The sequence below is a fragment of the Megalops cyprinoides genome, chromosome 2, assembly GCF_013368585.1.
Source record: "Megalops cyprinoides isolate fMegCyp1 chromosome 2, fMegCyp1.pri, whole genome shotgun sequence".
Lineage (NCBI taxonomy): Eukaryota > Metazoa > Chordata > Actinopteri > Elopiformes > Megalopidae > Megalops > Megalops cyprinoides.
In genome coordinates, this window is record NC_050584.1 from 46,088,981 (window position 1) to 46,111,851 (window position 22,871).

General features: G+C 42.4%; 2 protein-coding genes across 2 annotated transcripts; one reads left to right on the forward strand and one right to left on the reverse strand.

Annotated features, from left to right (window-relative positions):
- Positions 1-7,772: 7,772 nt before the first annotated feature.
- On the reverse strand, positions 7,773-9,240 carry ier5 (immediate early response 5). The gene has a single exon (XM_036521756.1). The coding sequence runs from the start codon at positions 8,757-8,759 to the stop codon at positions 7,785-7,787; it is 975 nt and encodes a 324-aa protein (XP_036377649.1). The 5' UTR covers positions 8,760-9,240; the 3' UTR covers positions 7,773-7,784.
- A 4,795-nt stretch (positions 9,241-14,035) lies between these two features.
- stx6 (syntaxin 6) lies at positions 14,036-21,871 on the forward strand. Its single transcript, XM_036521194.1, has 8 exons — positions 14,036-14,219; positions 14,979-15,148; positions 15,333-15,427; positions 15,647-15,709; positions 16,453-16,581; positions 17,229-17,335; positions 17,985-18,079; positions 19,264-21,871. Exons 1-8 carry the CDS (start codon positions 14,185-14,187, stop codon positions 19,338-19,340), a joined length of 771 nt encoding a protein of 256 aa, XP_036377087.1. The 5' UTR covers positions 14,036-14,184; the 3' UTR covers positions 19,341-21,871.
- The last annotated feature ends 1,000 nt before the right edge of the window (positions 21,872-22,871 follow it).

Genomic DNA, 22,871 nt, shown 5'->3' on the forward strand with positions numbered 1-22,871 from the left:
ATTCTGAAACGTGGGCTGCATTTCAAATTTAGCCTTTTTTCCCGAAGCGGTAGGTGATCCACGATTTTACGTGTATGAGCACTCCTCCGGCTCCACCGCCCCCTCTTTGTGATTCTTTTTCCATCCTTCAAATCCCGTAGTCTCCTTAGGCATCTGTTGACTTGGCAGCCTGAGAAGGGGATCCTGGAATTGGAGCACAGAAATCCCGCCAGTCTGATGCAGGTCAGTGGGGCACCGCTGTGACGATCGGCAGTCCTCACGTGCTTGCGGTGACATCATGGCCCTGGCAATCTACGTGGGAACCGCAAATAGTCCTGGCTAAGCACAAAGAGCTTCTCGGACTCCTCTTGATTCACCTTCATCTCAACACTACCATAAGCTCTCTTTTAAATTAACCAGTTTGACTTTTGCTTGAAGGTTTGTTTATAATCTGGTTAGAATTGTTAATTAGTTTGTTTTTCAGGTATTTGCTCTAATTCAGGATCACTTTTTTATTTTAGGCGCAGTATAGTACTTTTGACACCATTATTATCCCGTGTAATGGACATCATGCTCATAAAAGCTTTCAAGGATGGATCACATACAGAGCGTATCCATTCCAAAGTCAGACAGGAAAAAAGGCCGCCCAAGTTTCATCACTTTCCCAGGGAGGTCTGCTATTCAATGACGGTTTGGACTGGGCCGTTAATGGGGTGGTGCAGTTTTGGGTTATTCTTCGACCATTTCCCGAGCAGGTGTCAGATGAGATAAGTGTCTGTTTGCTTGGCCCCTAATCAGAGTGTCAAGTTCACCAGTGTACTGTAAGACTGCATGAATGCTCTCCATAGCACCCTGCAATATGGACATGCACGCTGACTGTGAAGTTCTCTAACAGTGCAACAAAGCAGTTACATGGTAAACATCCAAAGTGCTACCAGACTCCCACTGCTATTCCAGACCATTCCATTGCTCCAGCACTTCTATAGTCACCAATAATAACTATAGTCACTAATCATACACAACAATATTTTCTGCATAGGATATTTTCAGATTTCAGAAAACATTTTGCTGTTACTGATGCCCATGTGTTTTGTGGTTGCATGATTGAAGAGGAGAAAAAGGTTATCTACAAAATGGTTGGGATTATGTTACATCATTGTTGCTAAGCACTATGACGTTGTGTTTTGCCCTCTGTTTTGACAGGGGAGAGAGAGGGAGGAGTGCCAACTCGCAAAGTTCATGGAACATAGATGTGAATACAGATTGCCTTAAACTATGCTGAATATTTAACATACACACGTATTGAAAAAGGGTTACAAGTATTGTTTCAGATAATCTGCTCTTTTAAGATTTGACTTCATACGACCACCAGACACAGTGTTAACCTTACTAAAAATGAGAAAGTGTGTGGGCTCAGAAAACGTGAAAGATTGTGTGTGCGGGATATATTTGCATGAATATGGGCAAGATATTGTAAAAGCATGTATAGCATTTGATAGTGGCCACTGCTGTTTGTTATTGATGCGTTACTAAGCCACATTGCTCTCTCCCTTGTTCTGGCTGAGCTTGTTTTGTTTCCTTAGCAACAGTCTGGCTTTAAACACTTCGAGTGAGAGACACTTTTGGAACCAGCCAACAGCACCATGTGTTCTTTTGTCAAGGATTTCTACAAATGTGTGCCTCGTATATCTGTTTGTCTTTTCATGCATCCTCCGTGGATGACTGTTGCCATTGCCACATTCTCACTAGGGCTGCTAGGAAGCGTCAGCCATCTGACCGTTACACATTTTCTCTTAAACACGGAACTCAACCAAAAAGGGATGGACTCGGGATACTGGAAAAGCCTAATTACTAACGTTACTGGGTTAATGACGCTCAGCCTGTACGTGGAGCTCCAAAGGTCAGATGTAGCATCTTGTGTGTTGTGAGTTTAATGTTTGACCGGGATTAGGGAGAGTGAACGAAAGCACTGAGAGACAATGCAAAGGAGGCCGGAGGAACATGCTGCACAAGAGAGGGTAAACTGGAGCGGAGATAACAGCGAGGAGACACAGTGAATGGGTATTAATAAATGATCCATTGTGGAATATCTGGCTGAAGGTTTGGTTTGGATTTCACCTTTAATCTAATGTAACCCTCGGGTTTCTCTGCGGTGTTTGTTGCCAAAAGATCTCCAGCCTTGGAATCCGGCAGTATTAAACGAGAGCCGCTTCCCTCCCCAGCCACGTCAAGCACCAACGGCTTAAGTCAGTAATAAGTAAATACCAATTAGCCAATTCACCAACTTCTTACACTACCTGCAGCCTGTATCCTTTTAGCTGCACACAAAGCACTCTTAACAAGGCCTTTCAGTTATCACCTTGGTAAGAGAAGTATGTCTTAATGTCTGTTAAGTCATTCCCATTTCTCAGATTTCTCATAACTAGAGATGGTACCCCTATTCTGGATAGAATCATATGTTAAAATTTGTGATAAATGAAATGAAGCTATCAGTATGACTCATGTGGACTTGTTCCCTTTACTTACCGGCATGAAACTGTGTGTGCTGACTCACTTCTGTGTAGTATCTGCACAACAGACCAAACCACAGGAATGCAGGGCAACGTCTTTCTCCTAGCCACACCTATACATACGGACATGTGTGTAGACTAAACACTGCTGCTGTTCTTAGCCCCCCCCCCCCCCCCCCCCCCCACACACACACACACACACACACCCCACCCGCCAGCAACTAGATGTCCCATTAGAAAAATAAAGGTGCTTTCTTCCTCTCTTCTTTCTTTCCCCATCTGTCTTGGCCTGTCTCCCTTGCTCTGGCTGTCCCTCTCTCTGAGCATGTCCAGACTTGCAGAAAACACAGACGCACACAACGGAGGAGTCCCTCATTACAGGAAACCTGAAACCTGCAGAGCCCCCCAGAGACAACTGCCATTGGGAACAGGCCGTTACTCCCGGCTCCTCTGAAACCGTATGAATGAGCTCTTTCAAGAGGTGGTTTTGATTATACGTGCTTCCTGTGTGGGCGCCTGTCTACTTCATTGCATGTGTGTCTGCGTGTTATATGCGGCTTTTTTTTCTAGAACAAGAATATGCATGTTTTTTTTTCTGGATGAGAATGTGTGTGTTCAGTGTGTCTGAACAAGAGTGTGCACGATATGTGTTTGTGTGTGTTTTTTTTCTTAACAAGGATGTGTGTAGTGTGTAGTGTGTGTTTGTCTGCGAAAAAGAATGTGTGTGTGGTGTGTGTGTGTGTTCCTGGAGATGTCTGGTCTTGTTGTAGGCTATCGCCTTTCACATACCCCCCCACCCCCCGCTTTCTCTCCACTCCCATTTCAGGAAGCCCAACCCTGTCACTGATCCCACACTGGCATTTTTCCCAGGATACCCCTCCCCCGTCACTTGTCCCCAGTTCCCCACCCCCACAGCCCGTGTCCCCCTGCCCTCCCTCTCCCTACCCTTTCTTCTCTAGCCTCCTGTCCCCCACAGATTCCCAAGATAAACAAAGAGTTTAGTTTGTCTGGGTTACAGCGGGGGTCACAGGCATGAATAGTGGGGCCAAAGTGAGGTATTTTCCCCTTTTTGTCCATGTGATTGCAGTGGGGATTGGGAAAGAATGAAACTGCCTACCTGTCAAATGCTACACACTTCAGACTGATCTAACTGGTAGCTATCTGCTTACTGTTTTTCTTTTTACCTGGTCAAGTCTGAGGTGAACACAATTGCTCTTGGGTTTGAAGACCAGAACAGAGTTGGTTTAGGGAATGTCACTTAATAACATACATATATCCAGAGATCTGTGTCAGTGTACATGTTAATATAGCTAATCCAACAGTTGGACTGCTGGCCCATAAGTAAAGGCAAGTACAATGATTTAAGATGCAAAAGAGGGTTTATAGCTTTCATGCAGCTGAGTAAAGTGTGTTAAAGCTGGTTTGATTTTTTGACAGCAGATGTTTTTTCATGTGTTGTGGTGCTTTGATTAGGTTTTTCATTTCAAGGCTCACAAAGTCGATTTAAACAGACAATGACCCCATTCAAGCCTTGAGTGCGACTCTGTCAATGAATGAGAGTTTCTTTGTCTTTGTGTGCATGTGTGTGTGTGTGTGAGAGAGAGAGGGAGAGATAGAGAGACAGTCTTTGTATCAAGTCTGTGTAGGAGCCTGTTTCTGTGTCTGTGTAGAGGAGATTTACCAGCATGCTCCACTTCATCCAATTGAGGCAGTCACATGCTTGAAGTCTTGAGGGTGTTTTTTAGCGTAGGGAGCATGAGTGTCAGCTGAGCTTTGTCCATCTCACTCAATTTGACATCATCTTTGTGTACAATAAACACGGAGAGAGAACAAATACACACACACCTCTTCATAACTGGTATCTGTAATGCATGAAAAGGCTGCTAGATGAGTAAGTTGTGAAATGGATCTCTGAACCATTACTGTGGAACTCAAACACAGCAACTTGCAAGCTCCTGATGTTGGACTTTAGCGACTTATAATGGACTTTTTTTTGTTTAGTTCCTGTAACAAAATAGCTGTTCCTGGAGTCCTTGTCCATGTACACATTGCTATGATTGTGGTTTTGTTTCTTGACACAGTGATGCTATCACAAGAAGGTAGGAGGCTATAAGAGGCTATAACAGCTGGCCAGCAGGATGTTGAGAGTGACCACACTATTGCTGGGTCACTCTACTGCCCCAGTCTTCATATCATCCTTGGGTCTCATTCAGATGGAAAGGTGTGTGATATTTCACACTGAAGAGTGTGTGGACGTCAATGGCCCTGGTAGTGTCTGCGTGCATGGTCACCCCTCATTACCCACACAATGCTTTGTGTCAATAACAAAATAGATTATGTTAAATTAACCATTTTTATCAGGTCTTTACAATGACAGTGTAGCATAGTGGTATGGAGCAGGGCTCATAACTGAAAGGTTGCTGGTTCAATTCCCCACTGGGGCACTACTACTGTACCCTTGGGTGATGTACTTAACCCAGAATTGCCTCAGTAAATATCCAGCTATATAAATGGGTAACATGTAAACACCGTAACATATGTAAGTCACGCTGGATAAGAGCGCCTGCCAAATGCCAATAATGTAATGTGTAACTCAGCCCAACATTCCAACCAAATGTTTTTTCACCTTCAACAGGGAATGGTTCTATAACCAACAAATCTTTTAATTTCAGATTTTCCATGAGTCTGCAATATGTGAAGAAGAGAAAAGGCCATTGAGATGCAAGTGGAACTGACTGCTATGTTTCAGTCAGACTAGATTCCCCCCCCCCTTCTTTTGTACAGTAATAAACATGTGTCCTGAAAAGACACTAAAACATGACATCACCTGTAGTGGCCTACAACACCACAGACATTATGTGGTCCTGTTAACCCAGCTCAGGCTCCTCTCAGTCAGCTGACTCAGGGCCACTCCTGCCTCGGAGGCCTGGGATCTCAGCGACCCACATTCCTCCTGCTAACAGGGAGGGATCCGTCAGCTTTGGTCTCGCCTTCTGCTCCGTCTCTGAGGAACGCGGCTATAAATACCCCACCGAGTCCGTGTGAAAGAATGCAGCCGTACAGGACATGGGAGCAAAATGAGAGGCCACGTACGGTAAATCACACTTTCACTCATGTAACACTTTTTTGTTTATTCAGAGCATTTTCCTGTTTAAATGTTACTCTAAAGGCAAAACATACCATTACCTACAATGTCAATATTAGAACTATTTCAAAAGCCTAACCATACTTTCAGTTGGCTTGTCTTTTACTGGTTCCTCAATGACTTACTGGTAGCTGTGAAATAAAGAGATTGAGACACTGAAATACAAGACAATCTTACAATTATCCACAGAGGAGCTGAGTGCAGAGCTGCAGGCAGGGGAGCATGTGTAACATACTTTAGCATTTTACTTCAGCACCTCTGTGAAAGGCTGTGCCACGTTTTACCTATGTAACTCAACACTGCTGTATCTATCCGCTATCAAGCTACATGTGATGGGTTTGTGTCCCACTACAATATTTCTTAATAAAGAACCTCAGTTCTCATTGTGTTGTGTTTAACTTCCTGGGGCAGAATCCAAAGTACTTGTAAAAAAAAACAGAGCTGGAATCTTGAATAATGAAGGTTAGCCACTTCATGTCTATAACCCCCCCCCCCCCCCCCCCCAAAAAAAAAAGATGAGACATTCCAGCTCATTGTCCTTGAAAACCAGTAAGAATTAAAAAAAAAAAAAAAAACAGGATTGCTCATCAGCAGGTGCTCACCTTTTTGCGTTGTGACCCTAGCAATACCAGCTAGTGTGCACATAGGAGCTAAGCTTTATGAACAGCACAAGCAAGGTTGCCGTACAACAAACTTCTAGGCAGAGTGGACACACTAGAGGCTAAACTGGATCCTAGTGTTCTGCTGGCCTGGCATGTTCCAGGCCTCAATAGGTAATTTATAACAGCATGGTGTAAAAACCAAACTGACCAAGAGTTAAAAGGTTCTCCTTAAAATGTCTGTACTAGGAGTGGCCTTTGTAATCCAGGATTTAGCTGTTGTGCTTTTGTCAGCGAAAGGAAGACACTGCCCAGACCCATCGTGTGCATGCAACATCTGCTGTCAATCATCAACACTCACCTGTATTTCTTGTAAAAAATGCGGGTCATGTATGCCCATAGATCTCACACAAAATGTCCACATCAAAATATGTAACACAAGTTTGGTTCTGTAATTTAAACCATATAAAGCTAGTGTCAATATTTGTACTGCTGAGGAAATCATTACCCGTTTAAGACTGTACAGAACTTAAGGAATGTATCCCTGAGACCAATTAAGGAATAGGCAACCTCAATTATCAATCGTTTTGAAAAGTAGGTGAACAATTACAACTGCTAACTATAAAACTTTCCCATATATTGCGTAATAAGATGACATGTGGTTCATTCCTTCAAGCGTCAATCCCGGGGACAACATAACCTGCCTAAAATTCCCCCCACCCCAACCTCCCTGCAACAACCATGCACGAATGTCCCCCAACCACCTAAAAGGAAATGAGAGCAACAAACAAATTGTTTTTCAGAACGATTTAATACGTGTGTATCCCACACCAATAAAATGTCGATTGATAACAAATACCAAAATACAGAGATTTAGAAGAATAAGACATGAAAAGATCTGTACAAGTATACCAGTACAAATATACAGGTCTTTATAAAACAAAGACATTGAAAAGAGATCTGTGACCTCATCCATATGTATGACAACAAATGGCTCAAGCACCGATCTCCTCGCGTTCTGAGTCCTGTAACATCGACTTTGGATTGAACATCTCAAAGAGCATTTCTTAAACACCTGTTCAAACACACACACATTGAAACAATTACATTATGTCAACTCTCGTATGTTTTGCAAAATGCGCATTGACTCACTTGATTTGTGAACTGTGCAAAAATAACCATACAAGTAGCTTTATTTACCCAACTCGTTCACGTAAAGTTAAACGAAAATGATACGTCATCATACTTCTCCCTCCTCTGAATGCAATACCAGTTGCAGTGGTAACACCTTCAAACATGCCTGAACAGAAAAAAGTGAGGCAAAGTTCGCGAGCAACTGAAGTATGGTGCAAAGGGGAAGCCCCTCGTACAACCTGCTTCCCCTGTCTCTCCACGTGGTTGAACGTATATTCGGGGGCCCCAAACAAATATGCAGCCAATAGTTAATTACATTAGAGGGATCACTTCATTTTCATGTGTAAAACATCTTCACATTCCCAAATAGGTAAAACTTAAATCAAAAACATGTAGAAAAAAAAAAAAATGTAGACATTAAAACGCTACAATGGCGGTACTCCACGGGTTAAGGTTCTTAAGCATTTGTTCACAGCCGATTTGCCCGGACCCTGAGTCACCGTCCTCTGGCTCAGTGTCTGTCTGAGCACCGTCCTTGCTTAAGAGCCCCGAAAAGCTGGAACCGAATATTGTGATGAGACTCGATACATTACTGGTGTCCATTTCCTCGGTCCCCTCGCCTTCACTGACTGAGGAAGCGGGGGTTGTAGAAGTAGAAGTCAGTTTGGTTTTTTTCAACGGGGAAGCTGTGCATGGCGACTTCTCGGCACTTCTTTTCCTGGTACAACAGGAAACCGTGGCTGCCGGGTGGTGTGATGTGGGCTCCTGGGAATCGGATCCACGGGCAGCTACTATGCAGCTACTGGCGCTCACCCTTTCGCAGTCGCCAGCACTTTCTCTGTCCTCTTTTGGCTGATTTGGGGACAGTCCAGTGTTATTTTCTGTCGAAACTGTAGCAGCAGCCGGTAACTCGCTGCCGCCGATTGTGGAACCCACAGAAACCATGTCCCGGTCCGTCTCCGAGGTCGTTTGGCAGCTGTAATCCGACTTTGCCGCTTCCTCCTGGCTCGGACGCTCTCTGGTCGACGGAGTTGCTTCAGCCTGTAGTTGCACGGTGGGGTCTGACATCTCTGACGCCTCTGCCGTACGCAACACAGTCTCATCTCGGGCGTTATATGGGGACGGTCCTGAGCAGTCAGAAGCCTCGGGGACCAATTTGTCTTGATCCGAGTCCATTATCTCCCGATCTCCCCACTCCCTAGATTCAACGTGCTGGGCGTTCAGACAAACACCGCCGTAGTAGTCGCTCAAATACACTTGCCGAGCACTCCGAAGAACCAGGGAGACTAGCAGATTTTTGTGTAGTTTGATTCCGCCCCGCTGTACTCTAGAATTATATATTTTCCCCAAAGAAATGCTCATAATTCGATGAGCCTCCACTTTATATTCCATCTTTTAAAGAAGCCTGAGGATGGCTAACGTCAGATAGAATTTAAGAAAAAGCAAGTCGCTAATACGCCAATTTCGCAGTCCAGCTAATAGGTACTTTGCTTCTCAAGTGCGTCGAAAATGTGCTGTCTTTACGGCGGTTGAGTGAGACTTTTGCCGATTCACTTGAATGCACAATGCCCAGGGCAGTTCAAGTAAAGTCAAACAAAAATGTTAATAAATAAAGTATTCCTTCTTAAAATGTCCGTTATTTACCTTTGAATATTAGAAACTTGGTTAACTAGCTAAAAGTTGTGTCTTCGCCGCAGGTACCGAGCTAGTAAATTGTATTTGGCGTATTTGTTTGTTTTAGAAACCAGCGTAGTTTAATGAGTGTGAGAGTACTTCCTCGTTCTCATTTACAAATAAACACTAACTGATAACCTCATCTTTTAGATTAAATCAAAAAGCGTTTACCATCCGATCCCTTCCACCTTCCAACACCGTTCTGAGAAAATGACACCGAATCTATTTTTAACACAAATATATAGTGATACGTAGTTGCTGCATTAGCCAATGAAAACACGCACTCTCTGTCACAAACGTTTGGAATTACGCCCCGCCAAATCCGCATGGACCAATCGCTGAACACGCTGGAGGCATGTTCGATTTAAATATTAACGTGGAGAGTGGTTTAAAAGGGAAACACATTGTCGTGAACGACAGAAATTTCAACACCTGATAATGTCATTTTGAGAAATTACATTTAATATGAAGTGGTAATGGACTCAGGCACAATACCAATGATACTTTACTGTAACTATTGCAGACGTCAAAATACAGTTTTTCCAACATAGCTGTTACATTACACAGTAGTAGGGCCAGCTGGTAATGATATTTCTGGGTTTCTGAGTTTATATTTCTCATGCACCAAATTTTATAAACTAAATATTGATCGATGTGCATCATTTGTTCTATAATTTAGCCAACACAACCCATGTAAGAGAACGATGCCTTTATTTTATTAAATGACAATCTTGCCTGTTTCTTCTAAACATGAAGACTATTCTTTTTTCTATTCTTATTCTTATAACTATTCTTATAAATTCTGTTTATATAAATGTTTGGTTTCTTGGCATCAATTTTGTACATGCTGGAGAAATTCTAACAGTTTTATCAAAGGGTTTGAAACATGAATTTAGATAACTATATCATGCAACTCTTTTATAACTGGGGCACTTGTTTCTAATCTTCGCCTTCAGTGGTTTAGTGGTCTGAAGTCGAGGTTTGTATGCCTGCTTTAGGTCACTGCAATCGCTCTCCGGTGTTTCCCCTTTAAGAGTGTTTTTATTTTGGTGGCAGACTTCCTGGACTGATGTAATGGTTTGTCTGTTTCACTCAAGTCACATGACTCTTTTGTGCGAATGAGACCTACATTGCGGTTTCTGTCTTAATGCTCGTGGTGAATGGAACAGTCAGGAGAGGGGGGAGGATGGGGCGACGGAGGTGTTTTGTTTCAAGGGGCTGCTTAGCGTGTGTGGGGGGAAGGGTTTTTCTTTGAAATGTTGTAATCGGTCTAGTAAAACTATCGTAGTTGTAGTAGAATAACTGTTGTGCAAATAGGACGATGCTATTTAGCAGAGGCAGAGGACACTGAAAATATCCTAATTTTAAAAACAACACTCATTGGGAGGGACAAACGTGACGTAAGGAACTTTGTAGTGTAATGAAGGACCTTACACGTTTTTGGTAGGAACCCTCCCTTCCAAGAAACAAGCTATGTACATTTACATTTACATTTATCAATTTGTGAAAATTTGGCAAAAAATCTGTACAAACAGGAATACAGCGACGATCAGTCTGAACGCAGTACAAAAGGTAGCGTTTAAATTAACATCAACTCATTAATTTTCTTATGAGTTGCATCACTGCTGAATATGATCACACACAACTCGTTTCCTCGAGGTAGATTCTTTGATCCAGTTTCTGGTTGTTTACATACTGCTATCAATTACTATTTTCTTTCAGTTTAATCTAACCTGTCAGGAAAGCATTTCACTTCCTTTCACAGTTCAGTGATGACTCATTCCAGTGCATATCTCAGCATTAAAGCAGAACACACATCACTTTCTGGAGGTTGAGAAGGGCAGTGAGTTTACCTACATTTGTGTGGGTGCTGTCCATCAAACCAACTACAAGAGTTCTCTCGGATCACACAATGGGCAAAGACACAGCAGTTGGTGCAGGTGTTGAGAAAACAGAGAGCTAATGACCCTTATTTGTACCATGTGCATTTTACAATGGTGATGTCATCCTAAAAAGTGAGCTGAAATTGCTTATCATGTTACCTATGCCACAGCTCCTTTGGCCTAATAAGATGAATTTATCCTACCAGAAGCTGTGAGCTGCAGAGTTGTGCAGTTCTCCATTCCAAACATTCCTGAGAGCAATGTAACAGGGTGCCTACAAAAGGAAAACAAAATTATCTTAGCATTGCGTAACTGAGTTTCACTCAGTTGTGAATTTGGAAATCATATTTTTCAATGAAACATGGTTATACAATTTCGTAATGATGTATACTTGTGAAAAGTGACAAGGCAAACCATGCAGTTATGTGGTTTTTTTGAGGGGAGATGATTAGAATGACATATCCAGATATACACATATTCTGAGAAAAGTGAACAGTAGTGGAAGACTATATTTGTGAGTTAAGTGGAATCATTTCAAACTAGATCAAGAGGTATGTGCAGCTCAGAGTGCTTATAGGAAGCTTTGGATGGCTAGTGATCTAGAACTGTAACCCCACTGTGTACTGGCATCAGCCTTCACTCTGAAGGCAGCATGTCAGAATCTGACAAGCTCCACACGCCATTACTCTTGTTCCTTTTGCCTCTGTTCCCCAAACACAGCACAGCAGCTGTTATAAATAATTAAGGCCAATTAACTAGGGATGAACCTGTCTGTTTGCTCTGTGGTGCCATTTATTTTTACATCAGGCAGTATTAACCTCCCACAGACTGATGAAAACCCTACCCCTCTTGTTCTCATTTTTTCTATAATGTTGTTATTGTCCTTGGTTTTGGATATATGTGATACAAACTCTCCCATTTTAATGTAACTAAACCTAAAAGTTACTCAAAGCTTTTGTTGTGGTTTGGAGCTTTGCTGGTCTAATCAATAACATTTTTTTTCTCATTCAATACTGGAATTTATGTGAAAACTTTTGAGACAACAAGGCTTATTGTTAATTACTTTCATACCATGTTTCAAAGAATTTCCATTCTGGAGGTAGAACAGAGAAACAAGCTCTTCAGTACAACATACAGATTGAGGAATGATAACTGAGCATTGCATGGTTGCCTCTCCAGGGAGAAACCAATAAAAGCATCCATTCTGATCATACACAGAGTGTGTCCAACACACAGTCACAAAGCATTGGCGCATACACTGGTGTTTCCGTCTAATTAGGGAAGAAGCAGTATTAATAATTGATGTGACCACAGCACTGCTGTCAATTGTAACAGGTGTGGTGGAAATGTCTACGATGAAGTAAAGACGACACAATTTTTTTCTTTTTTTCCTACAGTTGCTTTAGTTTTAGTGGTCTACATTTGAATAACAGCATTTCTGCAGCATACTAGTATGAGTGACACACTGTGTCATGCTATGAGGGCCTGTGCAAAGAAGCTTCTCAGACAGCTCTCCGCTAAAGCAGCTTTACCATCATAAGACGCACATGTAGTTCCACCAGTGAGACTTTCCCGAAGGCACCCTCTATGCCCTTGTGCTGAGATTCTATAAATGCGTACCAGCTTTTTGCTTTTTTTTTTTTTTTCATCTTGACCTAATATGACCTCACTCTTTGCTGAGTTCCTCAAGAATCTTAGTGGAAGCTGGTTGGATGGATGGGTTCTGCAGTCAGGCAACAGCCACATCTTGTTCTAATTATTTTAGTCTTTTTCCAAGAATTGTACTTTTTCCCCTTTTTTCATGTTTTTCCCCAAGCCCAACAAATGGAATTAATTAGTGGGAATGAAAGCCATACAGAGATGCCATAAATCTGGTAGGGACAAAGCTAATTCTGGTCGCAGGCTGCAAAATGTGTACTGTAGTTCATAACAAAGTTGTACTCATTCAATATTACACAGTGTATGAAGTGCTACATTTACATTTACATTTATTCATTTGGCAGACGCTTTTATCAAAAGCGACTTACAAGTGAGGTACAATACAACACAAGCTAAAACCATAGAGAGTCAACAATATTAGGAGTACTGCATGACAAAGTTCCAAAGGTTGGCCAGGCGAGGTACCAACTAGGAGGTAAAGCTAGCAAGTGGGTTAAACCATTACAACCAAACCATTATGTTAAACTCTTACAGCCAAACCATTACAAGCAAACCATTACAACCAAACCATTATGTTAAACTCTTACAGCCAAACCATTATAACCAAACCATTATGTTAAACTATTACAGCCAAACCATTACATCTTTTTTTTAAAATATAGTTTAGTAGGAGATAGGGGGAAGTGTTTCAGGTGCTCAGGTGAGAGTGGAAGAGCTGTGTCTTCAGATGTTTCTTGAATGACAGGGAGGGACTCAGTAGAACGGATGAGGCGTGAAATTCATTCCACCACTGGGGGACAACGGCGGAGAAAGTCCTGGATAGTCATTTAACGCCACAATGTGACGGGACCACCAGGCGCCGTTCGGTGGCAAAGCGTAGCAGTCAGCATAGGGTTGCAGCAGCAAGTTCAGGCACTTAGGTGCAGTTTTGTTGGTCACCCTCTATGCGAGCATCAAGGCCTTGAACATGATGCGGGTAGCTACAGAGAGCTAGTGGAGCGAGACTAAGAGAGGTGTAACATGAGCCCTTTTTGGTTGGTTGAAAAATTAAGTGGTCTCTGATAAAACACTCTTCTCAAACTGCAAAAACTCTACCAGACTATTCCATAAGTATATAAGAACACGGAACTGATTCCATGTGACAGCCAAAATGTTACTAATACCTATGATGCATGTGTTTTTATTTATTTATTTTCCAAAAAGAATTACAGTTTCAGATACCCCCAAATATCTATAGTCCTAACACAGCTGTAATAAATAAATAAATAAATAATTGGTCGTCCATGGCAAAAATTACACATTTCTATAGTAGGCAACTGTCGCAATTTCTTTGCCACTTATGCCCTAGAATGACCAGTTAGCTGTTAACACTGTTGCTACCAGCAGTATGCATTTCGTCCAACAGTGTCAGGTCACATGACCTCCGACCCGGATATTATTCTGCCTAGCTATGGAGGCTAAAAGGAAGGCGACATTTGTCTTCATGTAAACAGAAAAATTGTTACAAATTTGTAGTTGTAAATTGAGGCGTACAAGGCCAGCGTGCTCTGTTATCGGAGCATGAGGTTACCGCATGAACATTACAGCAACTGAGTAGCAAAATGTCTATGGAGGATCCGTTTTTCGTTGTGAAGGGGTAAGGAATCATCCAGATTAGCAAGATAGCTAACACTGGATAACCAAAGCTTATGCAAGAACCTTAGCTAGATAGCTAGCATTAGCTACCTTAGCTAGCACAGTGGGGCTTTGTTTGTGGGTAGCAAGCTAGACGTTGTCGAGGCAGATTTGGCACTGCAGTTCCACCAGCGACAAAATGACTGCTCTAGATAACTGAAAAAGTTGGATGGTACTGGCCTTTTGACGTCTTAGATAGATCATTATCGACAAGACGCTAACGTTAGCATATTAAGCCTTTTGTTTCTTTCGTTTGGATATAGCTAACCATCTCGAGATGCCTGTCGATAACCAGCTGTTGTTTTCCTCAGCTAACAGTCTACCATCTAATTGATTACGACTTGTCGGTTCCTTTTGGACGGAGCAAAGAGTTTCATTTTTAGTTAGTTAGTTGGTTAACGTTGGCGAGCAAGCTAGCTAGTCCGCCAAGCCCTTAAATCTGTAATTGTACGTAATTGCTTGCTACAAATAATACAGGTTACTGGATTTTGAAACTGATTTTGATTTCAATGAAATTACTTACATTTGGGTTCGCCATCGCCAGCTAACTACCTGGCGATATACCGGTTTCTTGATACCTAGTATACATATAATAACGTTAGTCTATAACAGAATCAGTCCACGACAGCGTTGATTTATTTAGCTATTTACCTGTTTCACCTGTTTATTGTCTGTTTATTCTCACCTTCTTGCTCACCTGTGTTTGTGAACTTGTGCTCAGCGAGGTGCAGAAGGCTGTGAACACAGCACAAGGCCTGCACCAGAGATGGAGCGAGCTGCTGCAGGATCCCGGCAGTGCCTCCAAGGAAGAGGTGGACTGGACAACCAATGAGCTCAGGAACAGCTTGAGGTCCATTGAGTGGGACTTGGAGGACCTAGATGAGACTATCAATATCCTTGCAGTATAGATCAGAGGAGAGGTGTGATGTAATTCCTGAATATTAAAACAGTCTGTATTGATAAAGACAACTATCATTTGACGTAGGTTGATAATGAAAGCCACTTCAAATATGTTACAGAAATGTGTCTTTACATATTGAACTGTTAAATATCTGCCCTTAACTACGAGTTTCAAGCATTGTTGAGTCGAACCCCAGGAAGTTCAACTTGGATACCGTGGAGCTGACCAAACGTAAAGCTTTCATCACAAGCACTCGGCAGACTGTGAAGGTGAGTTTAGGCCAGGGTAAAGATGGGTTGAGGCCAGAAGTAGGTAGTACTCATTTCAACTAGCTTAATTCAAAGAGTGCCTTGTGAAATCTGTGCAGTAAATTTGTGAGTTCTCATTAACTAACATAAATATGGCCTAAGTCTCATTAATTAAAAAGCATAATTTATGAAGGTATTATTATGTATAATGCTTGTATTTTAAATCATTTTCCTTCTCAGGAAATGAAAGACAGCATGTCTAATCCAGTGGCCCAAGCAATGTCAGAGAAGAAGACCCGACAGGTTGGTGATGGATGAGTCCTTATTTTTGTGGTGGTGGGGGTCGGTTGGGGGGGGGGGGGGTGTTAGGGGAAATCAAGAAACAAAGAGGGTAGAATGAATGAGAAACACTGAAGCTTGTCACTGTAGCAGTAGACCCACATAATCTTCATTTAAAGAGACCAGGTGTTGTCTGTTGTCCCAACATGGGATATTAGTCGAGCTGTTCAGATTTACTCTTAGCAAACATTCTCAGCACACATTTACCATGTGCTGCAGTCACTTATTGCTGAAGCTGGAGCGTACTGCTGTGGATGGCAACATAGGGACATCAGTTTGTGTTTTTGAGTCTTGCATAATTCATGAAAGAATGTAAACAAGAAGCAACATGGTGAATATTATGGAGGTGCAATAAAGCCATGCTTCAGGCTGTAGGGATGTGGCTGTAGAGAGTGAGCAGCATCCACAGGCCCAGCACAGAGTTGGCTGACTGCAGTAACTACAGCTGACTACTACCAAGGAGGGACCTTCCACTACTGTCTTGTATGACTTGATTGGCTGCAACCTGATTCTCCACAATGGAAACAATGCTTCTGATTTTGCTGTTCTACATCTGAAGTGTGTGTTTGTAGTATAAGAGCAGAACTAGAAGTTATCATGCCTTACAAATCTGCGACCTTTAAGAATTAAGATGAATAACGACATGTACGTGTTACCAAAGGCAAACCTTACGCCGTTTGTCCCCCCTACCACCTCTGCTTTCTCAGGGTTTGCTGGGGGACAGTGTGTCTCAGGGTTCAGTATGGCAGCCAGGGGCAGACAAATACAGCCGGCTGGACCATGAGCTACAGACTGCCAACTCCCAGTTCATCGAGGAGCAGCAGTCCCAGCAGCAGGTAATGGCTGAAAAGTGGGAGAGCGGCCTTTCCACATCAGAATGTCTGTATGTTGTGGCTCATTTGCTTGTCCATGTGTGTTCAAGCATGGGTGTATTATTGATTTTCATACAATATACTGTTGAACCTTTATCTTTTTAAAATTTACTTCTGTGACATCAAATGGCTATATTGCCTTTTTTCATTTTTTAAACTCTCCAATTCACTCCATTGATTGTGGGATCATTTCTGCTGAATTTATACTTAAGCACAGCAATACAGAACACCAAATAACAAAGGTCCCACAGTCCGCTTTATTTACTTCCTGTCCTTGCTGTTGTTATCACTATAACAATGTGGGACCCACAGGTAAATCAGCGGGAGGCATTTCCTGTCATAATCCAAAGTCAACTTTCCACTGCTCCAAGGCTATGCTTGGAACTGTGTCAAATTGGTGGAGTCCACAATGTGAGCTGTGTTTACACACAACTGCTTTAAACAGCATGGTGCAACAAGCTCTGGACTGCTCTAAAGGGGCATGTGTGAAAATATATGTATATATTGGCTACTAGTGGGACAACTCCCAAGTGTATGTCATTAAAGTGTGTGTACTTAATGAATGCAATCCTGACTCTGTGTGTGTGTGTGTGTGTGTGTGTGTGTGTCAGTTGATTGCAGAGCAGCAGGATGAACAGCTGGAGTTGGTTTCTGGCACCATTGGGGTACTGAAGAACATGTCACAGAGGATCGGCCAGGAGCTGGATGAGCAGGCCGTGTGAGTTTGCTATTCAGTGAGATAAGTTTGGAAAAATGAGACTCTGCTATTGGAAAATTTAAGGAATTAGTGTGGGTGTGAGGAATTAGGTAGAGGTGGTGGTAAGGCAACAGTATAATTGTTAATTTCATTATTGATTTAGATTACCTAATATTGTAATTTCTTGCATTGGCCCATCACACTAACCAGCTGACATGGTGCCACATCTCTGCATAGACGTATTTCAGGTTTTATTTACCCGGAGGTAACTGCGGCTTTGAAGCAACTTTCATACCTTCCCGTGTGTCTGTTGGTTTCCATGCTAATGTGTGCGATTGTAAATTGCGCCACACCAGAACATGGCTACACTGCTGTGCCACTACCAGAGAAGAGCCTCATTGGTCACTCACTGGATTTTGGATTTCAAGTCAAGATCAAACAGTGCAGGATGGCGTGCACTTAGCGTAAAACCCCAGTAAGCTCTTTACTAGCTGGCTAGACAGGAGGATCAGCTTCACAGAGCACCTTACAGACCCTCGGGACTTTACTGATGAGCCGCGGGCTCTCCTCATGTGGCAGATCTGTCTGCTACATACGCAAACCCCTAAGGCTCTTTCCAGCTTATCTTATGGCATGTGTGATATGATTGCTGTGTTCTTTTGATCTGTAGGATGCTGGATGACTTTTCCCATGAGATGGACAACACCCAGTCACGACTCGACAATGTCATGAAGAAACTTGCTAAAGTCTCCCACATGACCAGTGGTGAGTGCTGTCCCACGCTGCGGTCCAAACCTGCTGTGCCGTTTCAGCTGCAACCTGTGCAGCAGTTCAGTGACATGACAAGTGTTGCTTTAAGCTAGTGGCATCCATTAATCAGTTAATATTATAACACAAAGTGCCATGAAAAACAGGATAAGTGGCCACCTCCCTACAATGTTTTGTTGCCTTAGGTCATGTCATATAATATCTCATCCTACTGGTGGGCACACTTAAAAAATGTGCTAGAGCTGTATTTAGAGGAGACTGTTCAAATTATGCCAGCAAAACATTTACATTTACATTTATTTATTCATTTGGCAGACGCTTTTATCCAAAGCGACTTACATAGGTTACAGTTCTTTACAATGTCATCCATTTATACAGCTGGATATTTACTGAGGCAAGTGTGGGTTAAGTACCTTGCCCAAGGGTACAGCAGCAGTGTCCCAGCGGGGATCGAACCGGCAACCTTTCGGTTACGAGTCCTGCTCCTGCTCCTTAACCACTATGCTACACTGCCGCCCCCAAAGAGAATTATATTACACTCAAAGGAGTGTAATATAATTTTACAGACCTTAACTAACAGAAAAATCAAAATAAAGTACAATTCAACTGATTTCTATGCCATGTTTAATAATATGGGAAGGAATGGATGTTGAAGTGTGGTTTTGATTATTAGCGTGTATTGAGGGGAGAGAAAAGTCAGTCAAGAACTTCCTGTTGAAAGGTGCTTCTGAGCTAGACTTCCTGCAGTCCGCAGTGGGCGCTGACTTGAGAGGAAGGAAAGGTGTGGCTTTCACAGCGTGGCACGTCCTAAAAAGGCATTGTCCTGAAGCCCCAGGAAACCTGACCTGTGCCCCTCACAGGAAGTGCTTGGTACAGTGACAGGAAATAAGATGAAATCTTGACCTTTTTTGTTAGGACATCCTGTCAGTTTTATTTTGTGGGGGTTGTTGATATTACATGAATACATTTTTACTGTACAGTGGTTTCCTCACAATGCTCTTAATATATGTGGTCGTACACAGGGAAAAGGCAATGCAAAAATATCAGTATTTTTTCAACTGGCCCCACAACACAGGCAGAACAGCACTCTGCCTTGCGATGGTAAATGCTCACTGTTTCTGCATATAATTTTTTCCCCACAGTTGAAGCAGGGTTCTCATCATATTTCTCTTGTTTTGCAGACCGACGGCAGTGGTGTGCTATTGGTGTTCTCCTGGCCATTCTGTTTGTTGTCCTCATCCTGTTCTTTGCCCTGTGAAAATGCCGTCCTCCACCACCACCACACCTGCCCCTGTCTCCCTCCCTCTATCTCTCTCCCATTCAACTGCCTTTGAAGGACAAGTCATTTGGATCTTGGGAAGGAATTAGCAGTTCCCACTGATTTATTATTGTTCACTCCACCATACACTCCATATACTAAAGAGTATTGAATCCCGAAAACATTGAAACTAACGTCCTGTACCCAGCCCCTAGACTGCAGTAATGTCAGCCGAGATGAAATCCACCTCATACCTGTGCACTCTTAGTGCTCTTGTGCAGTTTTTCACATGACTGGAAAAACTGACTGTGTGTGATTTTTCCTCTCTATTTGTAAGATTTTTAATGGCTGCCTACAGTATCCACCACTGTCCCACAGAGGTCTGGGTCAAGCAAATGCATTTTCCTTTGATTTCCTTTGTACTCATAAGGAGTATGAGTATTTAAGCAATTTTTTTTTTTTTTTAGAACATCAGTGTTTGTTTTAGGGGTATAAAACACAACTCCGTTTTAGACTCAAGAAAAACACTGCCACATGTTTTCATTGCTTTTATTGTTTTTCCTTTAGTACATATTAATGGCAGCCTTTGAAGGATGCTACTTGATATATTGATACAGCGCATGTACGTAGAACAAAGTGCTATGACACCGAACGGTATTGCTACTGTTGAGAGGATATATCACTAACCACACTAACAGTTAATTATTTACTGTAACTTTCAATGTTCTTGTTTTTTCAAATTTTGTGATGTATTGCAGCATTACCAGCGTAAGAAAAAAAAATATGCAGATTGCATTGAAGGAACTCCAGTAATCTTATCACCATGCATAGGATACCAATGGGAATCATGAATTTTGTTTCCATGTTAAAATTGTTCAGGCGTATGTCATGATGAGCTTTTTGAGTTTTTTGTCTTCTCATTTGCCTCATTTTCAGAGTGAGATGATAGTGGTCCGCAACATCTGCTTGACCTTGGTAGAGCTTTGACTCACATGGGAAAATTGCTGGTCATAATCCCTTCATTGAATTGAACACTTTTGCCTGAATGGTGGGCAGAGATACAGCTTAAGCTCTGTGCGTACGCATCTCCACTTTTATTTGATTAGCGGTAGGAGTAGTTTCATCAAGTTCGTGTCTTCCATATTTCAGGCATTCCACAGTGTCTGCTAGTCACAGCAGATCACTCCAAAGTAAGCGGTTGTTTGAGTGAGTCTCAGGCACTCCAAATAATTTGGTCCAGTTTTTGACGAGAGGAAACATTTAGCTTTAACATGGACTGATGAGAGTTTGTAATGTGGCCTGGTGACATGTAGCCTGAGCAGCTTGGTTCAGAGAACTCTGTATAGACAGTGCCTTAGGTTGATGGGAGACTCAAGCATGTACAGCTTTTCTGACGAGACCTTTCTTGCCCTCATGCACCAGGCAAAATTGGCGCAGTTTAATTTGGAGTGGTGCTACATTGTGGTGTGAATGATGTTAACCCAGCATGAAGGGTGTACTGTAATTCAGTCATGGGCAGTTTGTGATACTGTGGCTGAACATGGGTACAGCCTCTGTGCAGATGCAATGTGTTTGACAGTAGTTGCTTGAATTGTGAAATTGACCACCTGTGTAGCCCACTAGTCCAGTCCTGCCTAAGATGCATAAAAACCAAGTCTCCATGAGAAGACATTTTTACATGAGACTGACACATTTTCTGAGATGCACTGAAGATACCTCCTAGATGTGATAAGTACCTGTACTCAATACTTAAGTTTTCTCTGTGAGGGATGTGAAACAGTTTACTTAATTCAGAATCAGGTGTGGAAAAAAAAGAAATCAAAACAGTTTGTCAGGGTCCTAAACTTAAAAACACTACAAGTTAACTCACAAGTGAATTCAAATGTACTTACTAATATTGAGATGTTTTAAACACACTTACCTGTTATTGACATTTATGGTTGATTTGTTCGCTTATGTTTGGTTTTTAATTGTTCTTTTTTTTTCCATAGGTCTGAGTGTTTACGGAATGTTGCACTGTTGCACAGTGTAGTGTGTGGATAGAAAGAGTATCTTTACAGGGAAATATTTTAAAACTTAAATTTGTTATGCTTTTAATTTAGTAGTGCACAATAACCCATAAAGCAAAAACAATAACCAGCTGACTTTGGGGTTAGACAAAAGGATGCAATGTAAAAGCGATTAATACTGCTTTAACTGTGGTTCGAAGACTGTTGTAAAAGCATTAAGGTGTTTCATTATGCAATGTTAAGGGAAAAAAATGAAACGTTAATTTGTACAATCACATCACATCTCTCATATGGGATGCTGATGAATTGGAAGACAATGTGATGTCAGAGACTGGGCACATGAATGCTCTAATTCATTTGTGTAAAACTACTGTATGTGTTGCTACTCTTGTTTGGCTTGTGTTCAGGCTGCTGGAGTGTGTGAGCATAAACATTTCCGCTTTGTGTCCGAAGACCTCCGACCCTCAGCCTTTTGACCTCCATGTCATAAACTTGAGTGTGAAACTGCAATGATACTGAGCTGCGGGGTCAAGAGTTCTTGTGAAAAACAAATAAAAAAATCAGAAAGACTCATTTCATCAAGATGTCTGCCTGCCTTAATTCTGTGCCCGTTTGTCAGCGTCACGGATTGGGAGAGCAGAAGACACATTAAGATGTAAAAAGGATGCATGAAGAAGGAGGTATAGCCAGGGTTCGTAAGCGGAGAGGCAGAGGATGTGGCTGCAGGAGAACCCAGGTGTGAAGCGACAGCGTTAGGACACCCAATATTGACCCACTTAGTCACCGGGGACCAAAGGTCTTTTGGTCAGGAACAGTGAGCAGTCCAAGACCCCGGCTGTTTGACAGGTGGCTCTCTCCCCACCTACCCCCACCCCCACCACCCCAGCTTGTAGGTGATTATTTGTCTGCACCTGTGTCCTCCGGTCAGGCATGACTGAGCGCGTGTCTGATTGTCAGAGGATTATTAATTTTCATCTACTGTCCTTTGTTGCCTGTTTGTATTTTGTAGGATTGTTAAGACAATATTTTATATCAGGACTTCAGATTATCTTCTACAGTCAATATATTATTAATATATTAATTATCAATAAACTAAAGCTCAAATCAATTGTATCAGTATAAGACAAATATGAACAAAGTACCTGTCAGAGCTTAGAATGTCAGATTGGTAATGTAGTGGCTTCGGGTCCTTTCTGAAGACTGTGACTGATCCAGTGCCATCATTTACATCATGATAACAAGACTTGAGCTTCACTCTAACGTGGGTGACGGACCTCCCCCTCCCCCACAGCACAGGAGAGATAGGTCTGATAGGGAGATTTTAGGGAAGTGGGTGTGGTGTGTCTGAGCGCAAGGGCGAGGGTGGGCTCATTACTGAAGGATGTGTTCTATCGGGGGGGGGGGGGGGGGGGGGGGGGGGGGGCAGCTCCGGCAGGCAGCAGGTGCAGGCTGCAGGTTTCCAGCTCGGCCTTTTTATCCACAAAGAGAAAGAGAGAAAGGACAGCTGAGCACACGCCCCCAT

Bases quoted from the DNA above. Each gene is read 5' to 3' on its own strand.
- stx6 (XM_036521194.1), top strand. From the start codon at position 14,185: ATGTCTATGGAGGATCCGTTTTTCGTTGTGAAGGG. The intron at 15,710-16,452 runs GTTGGTGATGGA...CTGCTTTCTCAG, and splicing joins CAGAGAAGAAGACCCGACAG to GGTTTGCTGGGGGACAGTGT. The intron at 17,336-17,984 runs GTGAGTTTGCTA...TTTGATCTGTAG, and splicing joins GAGCTGGATGAGCAGGCCGT to GATGCTGGATGACTTTTCCC.
- ier5 (XM_036521756.1), bottom strand. From the start codon at position 8,759: ATGGAATATAAAGTGGAGGCTCATCGAATTATGAGCATTTCTTTGGGG.